Below are 20,110 nucleotides of genomic sequence, written 5' to 3'. Positions count from 1 at the left end.
ATTTTTGTTATTTGTGAATTCATTTACTGACAATAAATTTAAAAAAGACTTTAGTTCCACTTCTTCTTGAGATTTACCTGTAATTGTTATGTTTGTATCATCTGCATACAGACATACAGATCCTCCAGCATTTACAACTCCTGGAAACCCCCTTATGTAGCAAAGAAACAACAAGGGACCCAGTATAGATCCCTGTGGGACACCATACTTTACTGTTTTAAAGTTGGACAAGACATTTTGGGTGTATGCATATTTGCAATTTGGATAGTATGAGGTATGTCGAATTTCAACACATTGTTTCCGATTGTTTAAATATGATCTGAACCAATTATATTCTTTATTATTTATGTTTAGGCCATGAAGAATTTCAAGTAATTTATCATGTGAGACACTATCAAAAGCTTTAGAAAAATCCAAAAATATTCCAACAACTTTTTCATTGTTGTTAATTGAGTTAATTGAGATGTTAAGAATTCTATTTGTAAATTGTCTGTTAGAAAAGAAATACATGACTATCAAACGAGGAAAAACTATCTTCTTAACTTAATCTCTGTACGGTTGGAAAAAACAAGAAACAGTTATGTTTGAAAATTAAATTATTTAATAAACTGCCAGAAAACATGTGGAATATAACTTCAAAACAGTTTGAAAATAAGATGAAAATATGGTTAAGAGAACATATTTTTTATACTGTTGATGAATTTTTAGCTTGTGACATTAGCACTTTTTAGCGAATTTCCCTATAGGGAATAAGCTATTACCGAAGGTCTCATGGTAAGACTTAGTCCCGGGACCGATTTACTTTTCCATTTTGATGTCCCTAGAAGCCAAAAACACCATCCGTTCAAATTCATATATATATATATATATATATATGTGTCCGTCAGCACGATAACTCGAGCAAAAATTATCCGATTTCGATGAAATTTGGTACAAACGTGTAAACCTACGTTTATTCGAACGAGTTCGCGAACCAGCATGATCGGACCATGGGAACGGTGTTTTATGGGGTAAAAATTGGTTTTTCTCATTTTTGACCCTCAAAACATAAAATTTCCCAAATTTCCTTTAAAACCATTTTGAAGAGCTTAAAAAAACAAATAATTCAGCATATTGAAGTGTTTTTGTATGGTTATTGGTGACGGAGAAAATTGTAAATTAAAAATTCCCATGTTATTCTTATGGAGAATAAGTAAACTGTTGTAATTTGCTTGTTTATGCATATATTTGTATCAACTTGCCCAATCTATTTATTTTATACTAAGCTATTAATATTTTACTAAAAAACACACTTTATTACCCTGTAGGCAGCAAACCTAGGTGCTCGTTAAACCTAATGTTATTTGAATAGATTTATTTGAAAATCAAATCAGGCAAACGGAAATTCGCTTAGTCTGCAGGTTTGCTGCGGCGGGGGTATTGTTCAGATTTTATATTAATCGTTTGATATGTCATTCCCTGGTGTTTTTATATTTTGTTATTGCTTTTATCTATAAATTTTCTATTTTTCAATGTACCGTTTACTTAGAATAGGCTATTTACATACATTATATGCTTGTGACTTTGTCAATTGCACACATGTGTTTAAAGGCAATAAAAATCTTTGACTTTGACTTAGCTAGTTGGGTATAAAATAATATTATTATACACCTAGAAAATCTGGGAAGGCTAAAAGACGCTCTAATCCCACCCCCTTGCCACCAATGGATGCTATGCATTTAAATAAACATTCAGTTGGAAACTAAAATCAATTGAACATACGTCTTAAATGGGTGTAAGGGGTTATTTATACTGTAAAATTCAGCGTTTTATGATTTATCTAAAGTTATTTTATTTTTGAAGTTAACAAAAATAAAATAAATGATACTCTCAAATTGACAAATGGGCTTCTCTATAAAACAAAACTCATTTTTCATAAATAATATCTACTGTTGCATGTTTTTAGCTGGCTGAGAAACTAACTGGCCTGAATAAGTGGTATTAGAGTCAAGAATCAATATCGCCTTGAATCGAACCAGGAACATTGTAGGCGAGGCATGGGCTCGTACCCACATACCCAGACAAGTCAATGAGCTATTTTGTTGCATACATTGTCAAGTATTTTCAATGCAGTAGGTTGGTGGTGGTTGAAACCAAAAATGTTGAACCTATAATCCAAAACTTAAATAGCTTATTCCCTATAGGGAAATTCGCTAAAACCCAAATCTCAAAAATCAATTACGAAACCTTATTTACTTGTCTGGATAAGTTACAAATATAAAACCAGTTAAATAAGTCATTGATAACCTGAAGAATTTAAATAGGATATATTATGGCATAAATAACTACAATTTGAAAATATTGTTATCCATTTATTGAATCAGGAACAGCTGGATAGGACGGAGTTTATGAGCGGTAAAGTTGGCACAGAAATGGAAATCAAATCAGCTGATATGACAATGATCTGAAGAAAAAATATGTATCAACAATTACCAATAATTATACAATACAATATACATTAAACACCTTTGACGTGTTAAATACAGCAGAGTCCAGCTAATCTGAACAAACTGGGACGAGACCCTATTTGCATTAGCTGTAAAATTACACAACAACTCAAAACTATGTATTTTTATGTAGCTCTCTTTTGTTAAATGCTCTTATATTGCTCATGGGATTACAACATCGTGATCGTCTCCTGCGTCAAGAAAACATTGTGATCGTTTCCCGCAATCATGGACCTATGATCACTGATCACTTCTTATAATATTCTTCTTAGAACATGGCAGCTTTAAACGAGACCAAACAGAATGTCATTGATGAACGGACACATTGATGCTACCATGTGTTGGCGATCGTTAAAAACAAAATTCAAAGACAATTCCTGGTTTTCTCAGTCTCCAGTTCTCCAGTTGGGTGAAGATCCTGGTTCATATTTCAGAACACATTAGTTTGTTTTAATTGAAATACAGAAATCTTTTCTCCCCAACAGGTGGTTTGGATTGTCCGGACGTTCAAATTAGCAGAACTTTGGTGTATTAACGAGAATACAACATAAAATATGTCTATACGTCTAAGTACAATGAATTCACGTTAATCTAATTTTTATGTGATTAGAAGAGTAGTTATCGTGTTAGAAAGGAAAGAAGAAAAATATTTTAAGTACAATCTTTTACTATTAATACAACTACTTCAGTACCCAATAGTCAATGGTAAATGTAGATAGATAAGTTATATTTATATTGATAGTTCAGTTATACTGTACAATGCTATCTAGTAAATTGATAGGTAGTATTTAAATTCATGAAGAATTAATAATTATGTTTTGTTCCACAATGGTACAGCTTTTAAAATCGCATATTGTTTTTTTAAGAGTACAGTCTACTCTTGGTAATTCAAACATCCGATGATTTAAAATAAAAGCTCAGTTTGTAGAGCATTTCTTGAAGTTTTAGTTTTACCATACATTACAAATTTTTATACACTCGGTATCTCAAAGTCTGAGTAGAGGGAAACTTACAAAAAAATAAGTAACATTATAATGTCTGCTTGAATGGCACATTCAGTTGAAAATCCCCAAAAATATACACTGAAGTCAAATCTCAAAAACCTGCAGTGGTATTTTCCCACTTTCGGCTGCAGTTATAACAAATACCCCTGCCGCAGCAAACCTTCCATTTACCTACCGGATTTCTACTAAAATATTCTTTTAAAATTGTCAGATTTATTTCCTATTTAAATAACATTAATTTTAATGAGTACTTAGGTTTGCTGCTACAGGGAAGGTAATGAAGTGTGTTTTCTTATTGAAATGTTGATAGCTTAGTAGGAAATAAACAAAATTGCTAAATTTGACAACAATATATCCATAAACAAGCAAACTACAAAATTTCATTTATCCTCCATAAGAATAACATGGACATTTTTAATTTACAATTTGACATTGGCCCAATTAAAACCCTCTGGGGCGGAGCCCTTTTGACGGATATGCCCCAAAATTCACACAAACCATCCTAGAATAATGCATAATAATGCCTGAAAGTTTCATAACAATCTGTCAAGTGGTTTCGGAGTCCATAAATAAGGTACATACATAGTTATAATGCTTATACATACATAGTTCCTCTTTTATAGATATAGATTTTTTGAATTATCTCTGTAGGAAAACTACAACGCTGTAATATACTAAGTTATTTTTATTTTAAGCTCTAGTAAATGGCTTAGAAAGAAATTGCAAAATCTTATGTTTTGAGGGTTAAAAATGGGAAAAACAATTTTTACCTCATAAAACCCCGTATAGTGTTAGTCCCTGTTAGCCATTGCATGATTGATCATGCTGGTTCACGGACTCGTTCAAACAAATGTTTGTATGTAAACAAATGATACATGTTTGTACCAAATTTCATCAAAATATAAACGATTTTGCTTGAGTTATCACGTTAATGGACACACATATATATGTGTGTGTGTGTGTGAATTTGAACAGAGGGTGTTTTTGGCCTCTGTAGACCTCACAACAAAAAAATTCAATCGGTCCCGGCTCTAAGTATTACCAATAGCCCTACGGTAATACCATATTCCCTATATGGGAAATTTGCTAAAATTAAACTATATAACTATTTGTATTTATAAATATGAACACAACAACTTAGAACAATAAAACAATCAGTTTATCTAATGTGTGATTTGGACCAAACACACTTCATGGTTAGTTGTACCATAGACTAACCAACACAAGTAGACTTCTCATCCCATTGTAAATTTTGAAGCTCGTTTTTCATGTCTAGTTCATGTACGCCACACTGGGCGCTAGTGTCGACGAAATTTTGTTTATATTATTTTAGGGTTAATTTCTTGATTTGTGCTTTACTGTTTGGTTAAATAACTAGGGGACAATTTATTGTTTATGATTAGATCGTATTATTTGGTTAAACGAGGTTTTAGATGACTGTATTAACGGGAAACAAATTGTAAACAAAACACGACCTCTAACATAAACCGTACAGAACTAACAATAAAATTGTCTTCAGCTGTTCCATTAGGATGAGAAATCTACTAAGGGAGTATGTTTTATCTATGGTTGTACTTAATTAATCCTTTGGTTAGGCTATATTTTTAAGATATTTTTCTTCAGATAGCCTAAGTTAGCAAAACCTCAAAATTGTTCCTAATACATTTTATTCTCATTAATTCATTTCTAAAATTGCTAAACTGTAAATAATAATGTGTGATCTGACATAACATAAAAAAAAACATTATTTTTTTATTAATATTTACCACAGATAAACTGATGGTTTTTAACACTAAATCTACATTAGACCTTGAGTTTTCTTAGACAAAACACCAGCAGAAAAAAGTATTATATACTGTATATATATAAACTAATAGACACTAAATAACTTACAAAATAAATAAATATAAACTATAAAAATAGTAGATTCATCTTAAATATTATGAGATCCAGAATTGAATATTGTAAATGATCTTACAAAGTAAGTACAAACTTATATTAGGCACATAATATTTTAAGCTGTGAAAAGTATAAGCAAATGGGGTAGTCCTCGCCACCCTAACTTGAGGCAGCCCAAGGCCGCACTAGATATACGGTGTGCGTCCTTGGGCTGCCTCAAAAGTTAGGGTGGCGAGGACTAGAACTGGCCGAGAAGTAAAAGATTAATGTAAAAAATAACATTTTAAATTAAGCTTAGCTTATTTTATTACTTTCACTGAAGTAAATTATTTGAGAAATAGCTATAGAAGATTTTATGTATACAATTTTTATCTGAAATATTTACAACATTACAGTAATAATTTACTATCTACAACTGTAAAATTATGCGATCTTGGCAAAATTGAATTGTAATAATATATATTCCTATATCACCAAGCCGCTAGAATGCTATTTTTTTGCCTTAAAAAAGTATTTTGCTTCATTATTTGTAAACTTTCACCAGAGAGGTTTGTTCTATTTCAGTAAATTTCATAATTTTAATAAACAAAATAAATATATAAAAACACATTATGCATCAAAATTCAAAGTAACAAAATAAAAATACTGGCAGAGGCAAGGAGTAGTTCAAACTACAAGAGTATTTTTACTATTTTGTGTACGGTTTAACTGAGATAAAAAAAAATTACCAGGAGACCTACGGTAATAGCTACTTCCATATAGGGAAATTCACTGAAAATAGATTATGTAGCTATGACACTATATATCAGTTGAAACACTTGAAGCACAAGTTTGCCTCTTCTAAGAAGGACCGAGGAAATGTAAATCATATTAAAACTAACATTTTTATTGTAGTAAGAAATGAAATTAAATCAAATAAGGTGATGAAAAAAACAAAATAAACTTTATTTTCCCACAGTTACCAGATAACTCAGGCTTCCTTGCACTGATTATAGTACGCGAAGTAGCTAATCGCTGCATTTACTTACTTTTGCCGCACTCATTTCTTTTTCGGCACTCCAGTGTTCCAACCAAACAACGCAAAACAGTGTGCTTTTGTTAGGCACGCATTATGTGTACGCTTGAAAATAAGTCGACAACACTTAAAGATATTACGACTACAATCAGCTGGTGCATTGTTTCCCATTTCGTTCTAACGCTTGGATTTTATCTAACCTAAAACGTGTTGTTTAGTATTTGAAAGACTAATTATTCATATGCTTTGTAGGAACTGTAGGAAAAATATAATGTGTAACCGCGGGCAAAGTGCCTTTGCTGCACTCGAGAAACTTTCCACACATTTCTCTCATGTGCAGCAAAGTGTCTCTTCGCACACTAGTTACACAAATAACTATTTCCATAAAAATGAACAATTGGAATATTAATTTCAATTAGGCCTACTTACAGATACTTCTCCAATCCATTTTCCGTCACAAATAGATGAATTTCTATCGCAATGTGAATACTAGCTGCAACCAACAAGTGAAGTAAATTTTGTTAACTGTGTATTTCATCTATAATAGAATAGGTTTATTAAATGTGTTTATCACTAAGCTTCTTAGGAGGAAATTTTAAAGTAGACTAAATAACATTGTAATACTTCTTTGAAAATACCTTAGTAGAGCGACAAATAAGTTAGTTACTATACAGAATTCTAAAAATCCTTTACATGATACAGCACAATATAATGATGCAACTCTTAAAGTGTTCGAAACAACTTATGGAAAATCACCCTCAAATAAAAAGCGGGTGTTAATTACATATGAATCAATTACATTTTATCTTGTACGAATAGCCTATTCAGTCCATGTAAAATAATAGTTACTACATGTTGTACAAAGGTTTATTGTGGACATTTTCCATCACGATGGTAAAAAACAATACACAACATTTCGGGATCTGGAATCTGATCCCATCCACAGGTGAAAAAACTTTACTAAGTAACACATTACAACTAAAATACACAAACACCCAACCAAAGTTGGAATACACTACAGAGACTATCTAGATTATCATGACTTGACTGCTATACAGTGCATATTTTTTTACTGCTACTCTCTCTAGTGTATTCCAACTTAAGTTGGGCGTTTGTGTATTGTTAATTGTAAGTTGTAATGTGCAAGATAAGTTTTTTCACCTGAGGACGGGATCAGATTCCAGATCTCGAAACGTTTTGTATTGTTTGTTTACCATCGTGATGGTAAATGTCCACAATAAACCTTTGAACAACATTAACTCACCATCACCAACAATAAATTTCAAACAAAGGAGTTACTACATGCAACACTAACAACTACTTACTGACAAGAACTACCAGTAGAATACTTCTACAAATACACATCTAACAATTATGTAACTACTTATAGCACCAAGATCAAAAATAAGTTTAGATTGCCTAGAAAATTAACAGTTTGCTACATCAACTATATTATTCCACCACAGCGAAAACCCGAAACAGGAATAATAAGCGCCAACACTTGTAAACTTGACTACTTTTTATATTAATCGTGTTAAAAATTTTCTGCAATAATCTCTTATATCACTTAAACTTACCTTCACCAAAAACTAACTTCCAACGAAGAATTAACTGACTAGGCGTTAACAATAATTAATAACAAAACATTGAACATCTATTAAAAATTAATCAATGCATAAAGCTTGCATGGTAGGGACAAGTTATTTTCAGACAGGCCTGTATAGTAAAAACCATGAATCCTGTTACTTGATTTACTTATAGTGATTACATCATCCACCCAGGATTATATGTTTGAGAACTGTTAAATACAACAAGTTATCGATTAAAACTAACAAAGAATGTTGTGCAGATCACGAAACTACAACTAGACAAGTGAATGGTAACTTGGAGGTAACTAAGTCTAATAACTAGTGGCGATCACCGTACACATCGGTCTGCGTCTCAATATCCGAGAACCCGAGTAGAATGTCGTCGCAAGTTTGTGTACAGGTATCCCACAACTCGTGAGTTTGCGTTTCAATGTTTGAAATATCAGTGAAATTTTCAAACAGAGACTCTATAGAAAACTCCGTTTGTGTTTCGATACTGCAGGATTTGCTGTCGTCTTCATTTTTGATAATTGACGAGAACAGCCTGTCGGTGGAATTGGTGTCTATGTCGAAGTAGCTGGACTTGTCTGTGTTGGTGATGTTCTCAGTCTCGTCAAACAGATTACCGCTCAGGGTAGGCAGGGGTTCTGAGCTATCAAACATGGCAGAGGTCTGTGTTCCTGAACAGAGCCACAGGCCGATGTCTTTGACAGCAAATGACTCCTCGCTCGTCACAGTAGAGGTGGGCTCTGATACCTTAGTTTGAGTTTCCATACTTTTCTTCCTTCGGCGATTCATGTTCTTCTTCACATCTCCCACTGTCTGCGTTTGCGATGATATTCTTGTTCTTTTTTCACCCGTCTGTGAAAATATTATGTCAGTTAATATAATGTATTTCTTATTGTACCATAACAGTATAAAATACCCCCGCTGCAGCAAACCTGCAGACTAAGCGAATTTCAATTTGCCTGATTGGATCCACACTAAAATATCTACTTAAAAATATAACATTTATTTCCTATTTCAATAGAATTAGTTTAACAAGTTCTTAGGTTTGCTGCAACTGGGAGGGTAAAACGTTTTTTTTTTGTAAAATGTTAATAGTTAGTAGGTAACAAATAAAAACATTTTCCACATGTGATCAAAATATGTTCATAAACAAGCAAACTACAACTAACAGTTTACTTGTTCTCCATAAGAATAACATGGCAATTTTAAATTTAAATTTTTTTTTAAATTTTCTCCGTAACCATATTAGGCGCATAATAACGCTTCAATATACTCTTTTTTTAAGCTCTACAAAATGGTTTGGAAAGAAATTGCAAAATGTTATGTTTTTTTGGGTAAAAAATGGGAAAAACCTATTTTTACCCCATAAAACCCCACGTAAACCCCCGTTCCCATAGTCCGATCATGCTGGTTCGCGAACTCGTTCGAATAAATGTAGGTTTACATGTTTATACCAAATTTCATCAAAATCGGATCATTTTTAGCGAATTTCCCTATAGGGAAGTAGCTATTACCGTAGGTCTCATGGTAAGACCTAAGCCCGGGACCGATTTACTTTTTCATTTTGATGTCCCCAGAGGCCAAAAACACCATTCGTTCAAATTTGTATATATCTATATATATATATATGTGTGTGTGTCCATCCGCACGATAACTTGAGTAATTTTTGTCCGATTTTGATAAAATTTGGTTTGAAGGTGTAAGGCAGGATAACCTTGAATGAGTTCGGGAACCAGCATGATCGGACTATGGGAACGGGGGATTATGGGGGGTTTTATGGGGTAAAAATAGGTTTTCCCATTTTTGACCCAAAAAACACAAAATTTCACAATTTCTTTTTAAACCATTTTGTAGAGCTTAAAAACAAATAATTTAGTATGTTGAAGCGTTATTATGCGCCTAATGGTGACGGAGAAAATTAAAATTCCCATGTTATTCTTATGGAGAATAAGTCAACTGTTGTAGTTTGCTGGTTTATGAACATATTTTGATCAAATTTGGAAAATACATTAATTTCTTACTAAACCACAGTACCTTTTAATATTTTACATAAAAAAAAAAACTTTTACCCTCCCTGTTGCAGAAAACCTAAGTACTCATTAAACTTGTTCTGTTTAAATAGGGAATAAATTTGATATTTTTAAGGTGACATTTTAGTTTAAATCTAATCAGGCAGATGGAAATTCGCTAAGTCTGCAGGTTTGCTGCGGCGGGGGTATTGCTCTAGTTATCGTGCTAACGGACACATATATATAAATATATAAATACCTATATATATATATATATATATGAATTTGAACGGATGGTGTTTTTGGCCTCTAGGGACCTCAAAACGAAAAAAAAAATCTTAATAACACAAGGCTAGTAAAAGATTGATAAGTAACAACACACAAGGAATAAAATATTGGTCCTATTCCAAACACAAACCCACACCATGCATTTTTACATTACAATTTTCCACACAAAAAAAATTATTACTAATGTTACCACAAACATAAAACCATCAAATTTTGTATAATGATAGCTATAACAAACAGTGACCCTATAAACTATCAATATTCAAGCGGCAGATGACAGACTGACCTGTGTTTGCCGAGAGGTGTTCCTCCGTCTCCGTTGGGAGGTAGGCTCCGTCTGCACTGCAATGTCGACACTTTTGTGACTCGAAAGGACGACCCCACCAAGGGCTACTGCTGCCGTGGCCACCATTGAGTCGCACTTTGGCAGTATCGCGCTAGGCTTAGCCGCTGCTACAGGTCCTAGATTATCATTTTTTTCGGTCTTGCGAGTCCTGTCAGAAAAATGTGTCATTAGTAAGAACAACTAATTGTTGTACTCAAGTCAAGTCAAGAACTCGTTGAGTCAGTATTTTAGCTTATTTTTAAGTTTTAATTTATTACTAGCTTAATAATTATTTTGAGATTCCAAACCTAATTTATCATGAATTAATAGTTTTATAATGGCTGTTAAATTTCACCTCTAACTCAGTCAGTATTTTTGTTTTTTTTTCATGATGGGTTAGCCTCTGGATCGTAAATTGCAATATAAAAATGGTTTATTTTACCTTTTTGCGTCGAACGATCCGTGTGTAGTTAGTACAACTACAGCTGTTTCATACCACTAGGGTACATCATCAGGTTGTTGGTAGAACGTTAGATAAAACAGCATTCATTCATAGATGAACTTGTCGAAATAAATATGTCTATATACACATAATACACGAAAAACATTTAAATGACACGAATTTACGAACTTGGCCAAGTAACGAACACACGAGACAGGCGCAGATGTTGCGTCATGACTGCTGTCGTGTGTCCAAGCATCAGCTGTTACCCCTCCCCCCCGACTCCTTTATCAGGACCAGTTTTGTTTTGGTTTAAATGAATGGCAGTATTGTAGATAATATTAGATCTGAATGAAATTTGTTCGTTCAATATATGGTCAGGGTGTTCTTTGGATGCATTGTAGTTTTTTTTTCTTTGTTATACAAGGCATCCAAAGAACACCCTGACCATATATTGAACGAACAAATTAATGCTTAAAGCTTAATGCTGTAATCATGTCATTGCATATTCTGTGAGAATAAGGCTTTTGCAATTTGCTTGTTTATGAATATTTTTGGATGAAACTTGGCAAATGTATATAATTTATATGAAGCTATCATTATATTTTTTGATTACTTTTTTTTAGAATACTTCAGGCTAGACCTAGGGGTTGCGGCATTATCACTTAGATAAAATCCATTGGTGATTTGGAGGAATTTGAACCAGGGACTGAAGTCCCGCGGTCTAACCACTAGACCATGTCGCTCCCAAGGAAATATTTTAGTGGTAATACCATGATCAGGTACATGGTGATTCACTTAGTCTGCAAGTTTGCTGCGGCTGGGGTATTTTCGATTTTAGAACATAAATCAATAGATGACCCTAAAATACTTTTCCATAAAAACTAGTAAATTAAGAGTACCAACCTGACAGCCGACCATGATTTGATGAACGTATGTCGTTTGCGCGAGGCGTGGGTGAGTAGCGCAGCAATAGTGTTGTATTCGGCCCCGCACGAGCACACAAACTTAACCCCACACTCTTCCAGGTGTCGTCGTCTCAGCTGCAGCGTAGCAAACCCCTTACCGCACTGGTCGCACACAAATTTTTTCTCCATGTGAACTTTTATATAATGCTGCAAAAGAAGATACCCTACAGTTGAATTTTATGACTGATTGTTAAGTTGCATAATGGTGTTATATCAAGTTAAGTTACAAGTGAGCAGGCCCGGACTGGCTCGCCGGGTGCGCATGTAGGGCTCAGGTACATATTTTCTAAAAAGTATTTCAGTAAATTAAAAACCTAACAATTTAGATTTTTTTTTAAATTGTGTAAAAGGCCTAACTAGTAAATGTTTAATATAAATGCGTACTTTATATAAGATATTCAACTACAACACAAGATAATGTCGTAAGTGATCGGAATAACACTGTAACAGGTGTATAACATTTCTCTGCACCACCACTTAAGGTCACAAACACTGAATACCCTTCCATCTCACCGAGTGCCGAGAGTAGTGGGGTGAGGATATAGCAAAGAATGGTAAAATCACTCTCCTCCTGGTTTGAACAATTTGTAATGGAACTAACAAAACCTATAGGCTAAAAATTCAGCACACAAGTAAATCATACAATTTCCTGGTGAAAGATAGCTCAAAAACATTTTACAGGGGAGAGCCTCCAGACCTTGGGGGTACCTCCCAAACCCCACAGGGAGCTGGCACCACCCGATTTACCTTTAAGTGAAGGGCCCCTTTTAGAGGTCCCAGTCCAGCCCTGCAAGTGAAGGTTCATAGAACAAAGCCAACTGTAAAATATTTTCCATAGATTTGTCATCGAATTTGTCACCTTATTGAAGTGACAAGTTAAATGTAAAAAAATTATACAAAAATATGTTAGTAAACTGAGTTTGATTTATCCCTTTTTTTTAATTAGACCTACCTAAGTACTCGTTAAACTAATTATATTTAAATAGGGAATAAATGTGATATTTTTAAGGAGACATTTTAGTGTAAATTTAATCAGGCAAATGGAAATTCACTTAGTGTGCAGGTTTGCTGCGGCAGGGGTATTTTATTTTAAACTAGTTAGGGCAGATAAAAATCAACAGGCTAGAAAAATTTGCCACTCAAAACGGTATAATATATTATGGTTTTCTTCCTAGAATAGATTCAATAAACTTTCAAATTATTGTAGAGCAGTAGGTGGATAGGGCTCCTAGTACAGTAGACTCTCAGTAATCCGGCAGATATAGGACCGCCATACTGCCGGATTACTGGAATGTTATCATTAAAAACACTTAAAATGCAATTAAAACACGTCTCCGAAGTTCGCGTGATCGGAAACCGCTATTGCCGCGATCGGGCATGACAATTACGTATTCGCGGGAGGCAATGATAACGTCTACACGTCCGCGGGAGATAATCGTAAAATTGCCGCCATCGCGCATGACGACAATGATGTTTTCGTGACCGCGGGAGATGTTCATGATTTTGCCGCGATCGCGCAAGTCGACGATGACGTTTCCGTGACCGCAGGAGTAGACATAATGATGTTTACACGGCCGTGGGAGATGATAACATATTTGCTGCGGCCGTGGAAGGCAACAATAATGTCTACATGACCGCGGGAGATGTTCATGATTTTGCCGCGATCGTGCTTGACGACGGTGATGTTTCCGTGACCGCGGGAGGCGATGATAACGTCTATACGTCTGCGGGAGATGTTCGTGATTTTGCTGCGATCGTGCTTGACGACGATGACGTTTCCGTGACCACGGGAGGCGATGATAACGTCTATACGTCCGCTGGCGATGTTCGTGATTTTGCCGCGATCGTGCTTGACGACGATGACGTTTCCGTGACCGCGGGAGGCGATGATAACGTTTATACGTCTGCTGGCGATGTTCATGAATTTGCCGCGATCGCGCAAGACGATGATGACGTATTCATGACCACGTGAGAGAATTATGATGTCTACACGGCCGCGGGAGATAATCAGAATTTTGCCGCGATCGCGGAAGACCTCCCGTCAAAAGACGCCGGATTACTGGAGTGCCGGAGTGGTGCAGTGCCGGATTAGAGAGGGTCTACTGTACTACACTAGGCCTGTTGTTCCGTTAATCTTAAAATCATTTATGTAGGTTTACATTATGTTTGCCAGGTACTTGAAGAATGTTGATGTGACGCCCGATGTACATTTTATCACATGTATGGCATCATCAGGAGCAGAGTTTGTATTTACATAAACATTAAAACATACTACCGGTACTAACATTCTTCAAGAACCTGGCAAACAAAAGGTAAACTACATAATTAATCAATTGTTCTTGAAACTGGGAACACCACACAATTCTAAAATTGATGTTATCTTTGACTATTAATACAACTTCAATATCTAATAGTCAATGATATTATGTTGTCTTATTTTTATGGCTGAAAACGGCCTTAGTGAGTCTTAATTGGTCCAGCGATCACTAAGTTACTTATTAAGGGCATTTTACACAATCTCAATGACACTGTGATCGTCTTCACCAATCAACGGAGTGATCCGCAAGATCATCTATTGCTATCCCAGTAACATATGCATCAATATCTCCTGCAATCACAAACTTCTTATTTCACAACAATCTTAAGAAAAACAATACAATATCAATAATATTAATCAATAATAAAAGGACGCCCCCAGCATAACTAACTGGTGATTGTTCAACATTTTTAGGTTCCAAAAAAAATTCTTGTACAATTAACAGATATTTTGCCAGTTATCAACATTTGCCTACAATTCCCAGTTGGGCGGTCACATTGATTATTTCAGAACCAAAGGCCTAGTTTTGATTTTAATTTATTTAACAAAACAGGAGTTTCGGGTTAGCCAAAGTTTGCATTAATGAGGATCGGATTAGAAGGGCCCAGGTGTATCAAAAATTAACTGATGTGCCAAGGTGATATTTAGAGCATCGGAGGTTTAAAAAACTTTTACAACCAAGAAATGGAGCTTAACTAAAACTTAAAGCTATGCCTAATGCAAATAATACAGTAGCCTATCTACATTACAACTTAATACAAACCTAACCTATATGTTAACTTATGCCTTAATAGGCCTAGTAAGATTGTAAACTGACCTGTTTCAAATACTTGTGCTGTGTGAAGTACTTGATGCCCAGTTCTTGGTTGAAGTGTCCACTGTACTTGCAGCCCACCACTGGACAGTAGTACTGGCGGATGACTGGGCAGGGGGGTGGCGGGGGCCGTGCGCTCTCTCGTCCATGATACTTTGACAGATGCATTTCTAGATTGGGGGGATTGTGAAACACTTCTCCACATTCGGGACAAGGGTTGTAATTGAGAATCTCAGACAACTCCGAGGCTTTGGGGTAAATCCTCTCAATTACAGGGATCATCCCGCAGGGATCTAGAAAATAAAACAGCATTTCAATACTGTATTAATAACTCGATAAACAAAAAATCAAAACCTCAAAATATGATAAAAATCTTGTTCTTATCAATTTTCAACTCATTTTTTATCCTACATGATGCCAACTCTTTAGGGTGTGTAGTTTAAGCCTAAGTTTAATTAATAAAGGGTAGGCCTATACAAGTCGAGAAGGCAATGTTAGATTTAATAGCTTTGTAACCGACCAAGATCAGACACAGATGCGATAGTGGCAGATGCTCTTGGGTGAATAGGAAGATCATGCGGAAGGTGGTTTGCTTCATCAGCCATTGGGTATTCCGCGGACATCTACGCAAGATGGGAATTTAAGTTGAAAGCCTCTTATCTAGGAAATGTGGAGAGGAGGAGGACTGAGGAGCCAACCTTCCACGTGATATTTATTTGCCCGGCCCTACAAGGTCTGCGTATGAGATCCCTTGGCCTATCGACTGGAGATCAAAGGGAAGAACAGGGTCACCATAGTCAAAATCATCTCATGGTTCACAAAGGACCTAGGATTTGACGGAGAATGAGGACCTGTAAATGAGGGTACACAATACACTGTTCCAGCTGCGATGCAATCCCACTGTCACTTGCGTTTTAAATATATATATACACTAGCAGAGTACCCGTCCTTCGTACGGGGTTGGCATATAAGTATAAAATGCTTATTACAGTTATACTCAAGCTTTGCGTTTGCAATGAGGTAGAACACAGTTTGATAAAATTTGATTCTTTAAATTTACAGTGAAAACATAAACAACTGTAAACAAGACTACTATGACAGTTCTCATTGTGTATAAAAGTTGTTGTTGCTGCTTAGTTCAAATTAGCTGTTTTCATAAATGCAAAAAAATAATAGTGCTGCACCCTGTTGGTAAATATTATAACTTTTTAATCCTTTTCATATCATAGGACCAACTTTTTTTAGTTGAAACAGCTGACTAAATTCTTTAAATCCCTTTAAATATGATGAATACTCTTAAGGTTAACATGGGGAACTACAGAGCCACTGGGGCGGAGCCCGAAAGGATTTTTGAGATAAGAATATGCCTATATGTTAATCGAGAATGTGAGCTATCATCATGCCAAATTTTAGCCCAATCCGTCCAGTAGTTAATGCGTGATTGAACTTCAAACAAACACACAAACTTTCACATTTATAATATTTTATTATGCAAGTGAGAATGTATCACCTTGCTACAGAAACTTACTGCGGCAAAGAAGAAGTGAAAACAACTAGGATACAAGTTTATCTGGTATAAATATGGAGCAGTTAGAGTGAGAAAGAGTGAAACAAGTTAAGTTTTCTGTTTTAGTTATAGAAGTAATGACTCAATTAAGTAAAATAAAGTAAAAATTGGTTGTACTTCACACATATTAGTTCTTAAACCTGATTTAGGCCTATAAATAATATGGAAATTTTTGATAGTGAAAAACATAGAGCACACGTTTTTTTGAATAAACAAGCATTTAAAAACTCATATTTTGAAGGACAATAGCCTATGAGTCGGGTATAGAAATTTTGCATCTTAACATTAGGCCAATAATAACAAATTGGGATTAGTTTTTGGTTTATTTTTATGAATGTTTTGCATTTTTGGACATAATTGAATTCACTGAAGTTAATGTAACATGTAACTGTGTCTGAAATTTTAATTGTTTTAAAATCAAAATGGATATAGCATAGTGCACAATTTAAGACAAGTAAAAATAGGTGAAGGTATTGTAGGTAATCTAGGCTATATATTATTAGGCAAGCGTGTTTCTTTAAAACTTCTTTTCTCAGCTTGTGTGCATCGCAGGGATAAACTACGCATCATACTGTTGGAAATATATTTTCCTGTAGATGTGCAGAATCCCTTATAGGCTCAAAATAAACACAAAAATTAAACTGAAATAAAAAAAATAACATGGGCCTTATGGGTTGTCATGCTAGTGACGAAATAACAACAAAATATAAACAGAGTATCAAAACAAATGGAAGAAATTACAATCACATGTTTTATTTATAGCGTAGGGGGGAAATAGAGAAGGGTGTGAATATGTACTAGTGTCTCGGGGTCCTGGTCAAAAACCAATGAGAACCTCTTTTGCGAAGGAGTGGGGGGCGTGACGTCACTCTCTTCTCTTTAGGGGACACCATTATCGCAACGATACAAAGTGCAGCCATTGGTGTTTGAGGTGTAGTGGATAGAGTACTCGGCTGATGTCCATGAGGTAACCAGATCAAATCTCACCGGTGACACTAAATTTTTGTCAAAGATTTTGCTTAGAATGTGATTACTTCTAAACTATACACCTTTTGTTAGAATTTGAGGCATTTATAATTTTAATTTATGAACAGAACTATTTTTTCAGTTAGTAAGTAATCCTTTATTAGATTTTTATCTTATATCTTTTTAGCGAATTTCCCTATAGGGAAGTAGCTAAATAGCTACCGTAAAAAATTACCGTAGGTAGCACGGTAAGACCTAGGCCCGGGACCCAATTTACTTTTTCATTTTGACGTCCCCAGAAGCCAAAAACACAATTCTTTCAAATTTTAATATATGTATAATTTATAAAACCATTACCATTAGGCCTATAATTTAAATATATGTTATAGGCCTAGACGTACATATATATATATATATTTATATATGTCCGTAAACGCGATAACTTGGGTAATTTTGGTCCGATTTTGATGAAATTTGGTTTAAAGGTGTACTGACCAAGGGACAAAGTACTAGTTTGTTATCAAGAACCAGTTTTTTTCTATGAGCTGCAGACAAGCCAAATTTTCCTGGCTTTTGCAGCAAGTTATTTATAAATGTTGTAATATTTTGTGATTTTCCAAATAAAATTATAAGCTTGGCCCTCTGTAAAAAAAGATCAGACATATCTTAAACTAACCTTAACAAAACATAAAGTATGCCTATGTGAGTACTTAAATGTAGGACGTTTAAACTAAAGTGCAGCCGATGAATGATAGAGGACAGGTGGATCCATTAACTTATTGAGCATTTACTTTAGGAGGTGCACTTAGTTTTAATTTCCAAGGAACTTAACTCTTATTCTACGCAGATAGATAAATATTTTTTCTTGTTAGCTGAACTTAAAAGATCCATTTTTTCCTTCCATAGTCTTAACCGGTATCGTATGAACTTTGACCCACAGAGGCAAAGCAATAACTATGTGGTTTAAGCTTAATTAATTGACTATTGGATACTGAAGTAGACATCCCATTTATATGGACCAGCTTACGTCAATTTTTTGAAAGAACATAATTTACTGTGCGAGCCAGTTAAAGAATGTGCTAGAATTAAAAATGATAGCCTATTCTCTACCTTAAACTTATTTATTGTTGCTGACCAAGTTGATGGAGTCAACAGTTAACTTAGGCCTAGTTGCTAGGCTATACCGGTAACTTAAGACAGTTTAACTTGGTAAAAAGTGTGTGCATTCGACAGAAATAAGTAGGTCTAGACTAACTTAGGCCCTTATTTAGATTAGTGCAATATGTCGGTGGCTCACATCAACCTACGAAAATGTTGACATAAAAACTGGTGACATGGGGATATGATGGGTACACTTCCGTATCTGTTGTCAAAAACAACCGAACAAAAATATTTATCATTCAATTGTTTCATTCAAAGTTTATTCATTGTTTGACTTATTAAGTTTAATAGTTAACTTTAGTTAAACTTTAAAAAGTTCCTTTGACTTACTTAAAAAGTTAAAGTTACCATACTTCAAAATCATTAAGTGTTAAGGACATGATAAACTACTCTGAGGCCTAATAGCCTAAGCAAAACACTTTAGACTTGGCATAGATTTGTATTTCCAAGTCCATTCGTATTTAGATATTTTTTTAGACTGGAGAGTTCAGTTAAAAAATAAACTGACCCATATAAAAGAAGGTGTAACTATGGTCTGGATAACTAACAAACAAAACTAGGCCACTGAGTTTCACAAATCAAATTATAGGCTATCTGTCACAAATATGTTTGAGCTTATTTTACCTCCGAGCGTAGAGATTGCTATCATAGTTTTCCTTAGAGTATATTCTTTATATATTTAATAAAATGCAAGTGATTTTGAGCCAATTAATTAAATTCAACTGTTAAAATTAACTTTACATTTAACCCCCAAACTACAGCTGCAATTTGCTGCATTTCCCATCCACTGCTCAACTCACGCTCACGCAATCAATAACAAAAATAAAATGAAATGATGGACCATGGAATGGACGGAATGGACGGACCGAGACCGACGGACGATCGGGACGATTCATTCGACCGACGGACGAAACGACCGAAAGGACCGATGCGACTAGGGAATAAGGATTAGGGAATGAGAATCAGGGAATCAGGACAGGATGAGATGAGATAGGAAGCACTCGGAAGCAGAGAAGTAGGCAGAAAAGTGAAAATGAAACAGAACTGGATGGATAAATTTTAATGTAGACTATTTTTTTTATGTTCAGGCTTTTTCATATAGCAATGTATATTGACTGTAACCAAATATATATATATATATATAAATAATAACAGTATATATTTATATATAATACCAAATAAATATTATCTGCATGGGAGCTCGGGAGCTACCATGCAGATACCAGCTACATGTCTTGAAGTTTTTACATG

General features: G+C 34.8%; 1 protein-coding gene across 1 annotated transcript; it reads right to left on the bottom strand.

Annotated features, from left to right (window-relative positions):
- Positions 1-2,348: 2,348 nt before the first annotated feature.
- On the bottom strand, positions 2,349-19,559 carry LOC129002889 (uncharacterized). The gene is made up of 5 exons (XM_054431000.1): positions 19,484-19,559; positions 15,169-15,458; positions 11,973-12,181; positions 10,586-10,793; positions 2,349-8,854 (listed from the first exon to the last, which is right to left on the bottom strand). The coding sequence occupies exons 1-5, from the start codon at positions 19,506-19,508 to the stop codon at positions 8,312-8,314; spliced, it is 1,275 nt and encodes a 424-aa protein (XP_054286975.1). The 5' UTR covers positions 19,509-19,559; the 3' UTR covers positions 2,349-8,311.
- Between the last annotated feature and the right edge of the window lie 551 nt (positions 19,560-20,110).

This window comes from Macrosteles quadrilineatus, unplaced genomic scaffold (genome assembly GCF_028750875.1).
Source record: "Macrosteles quadrilineatus isolate MER2022 unplaced genomic scaffold, UCM_ALF_1.0 Scaffold_9__3_contigs__length_116548681, whole genome shotgun sequence".
Taxonomy (NCBI): Eukaryota; Metazoa; Arthropoda; class Insecta; order Hemiptera; family Cicadellidae; genus Macrosteles; species Macrosteles quadrilineatus.
Note: the sequence above shows the minus strand (reverse complement) of the source record. Positions and strands in the feature narration are given on the sequence as shown.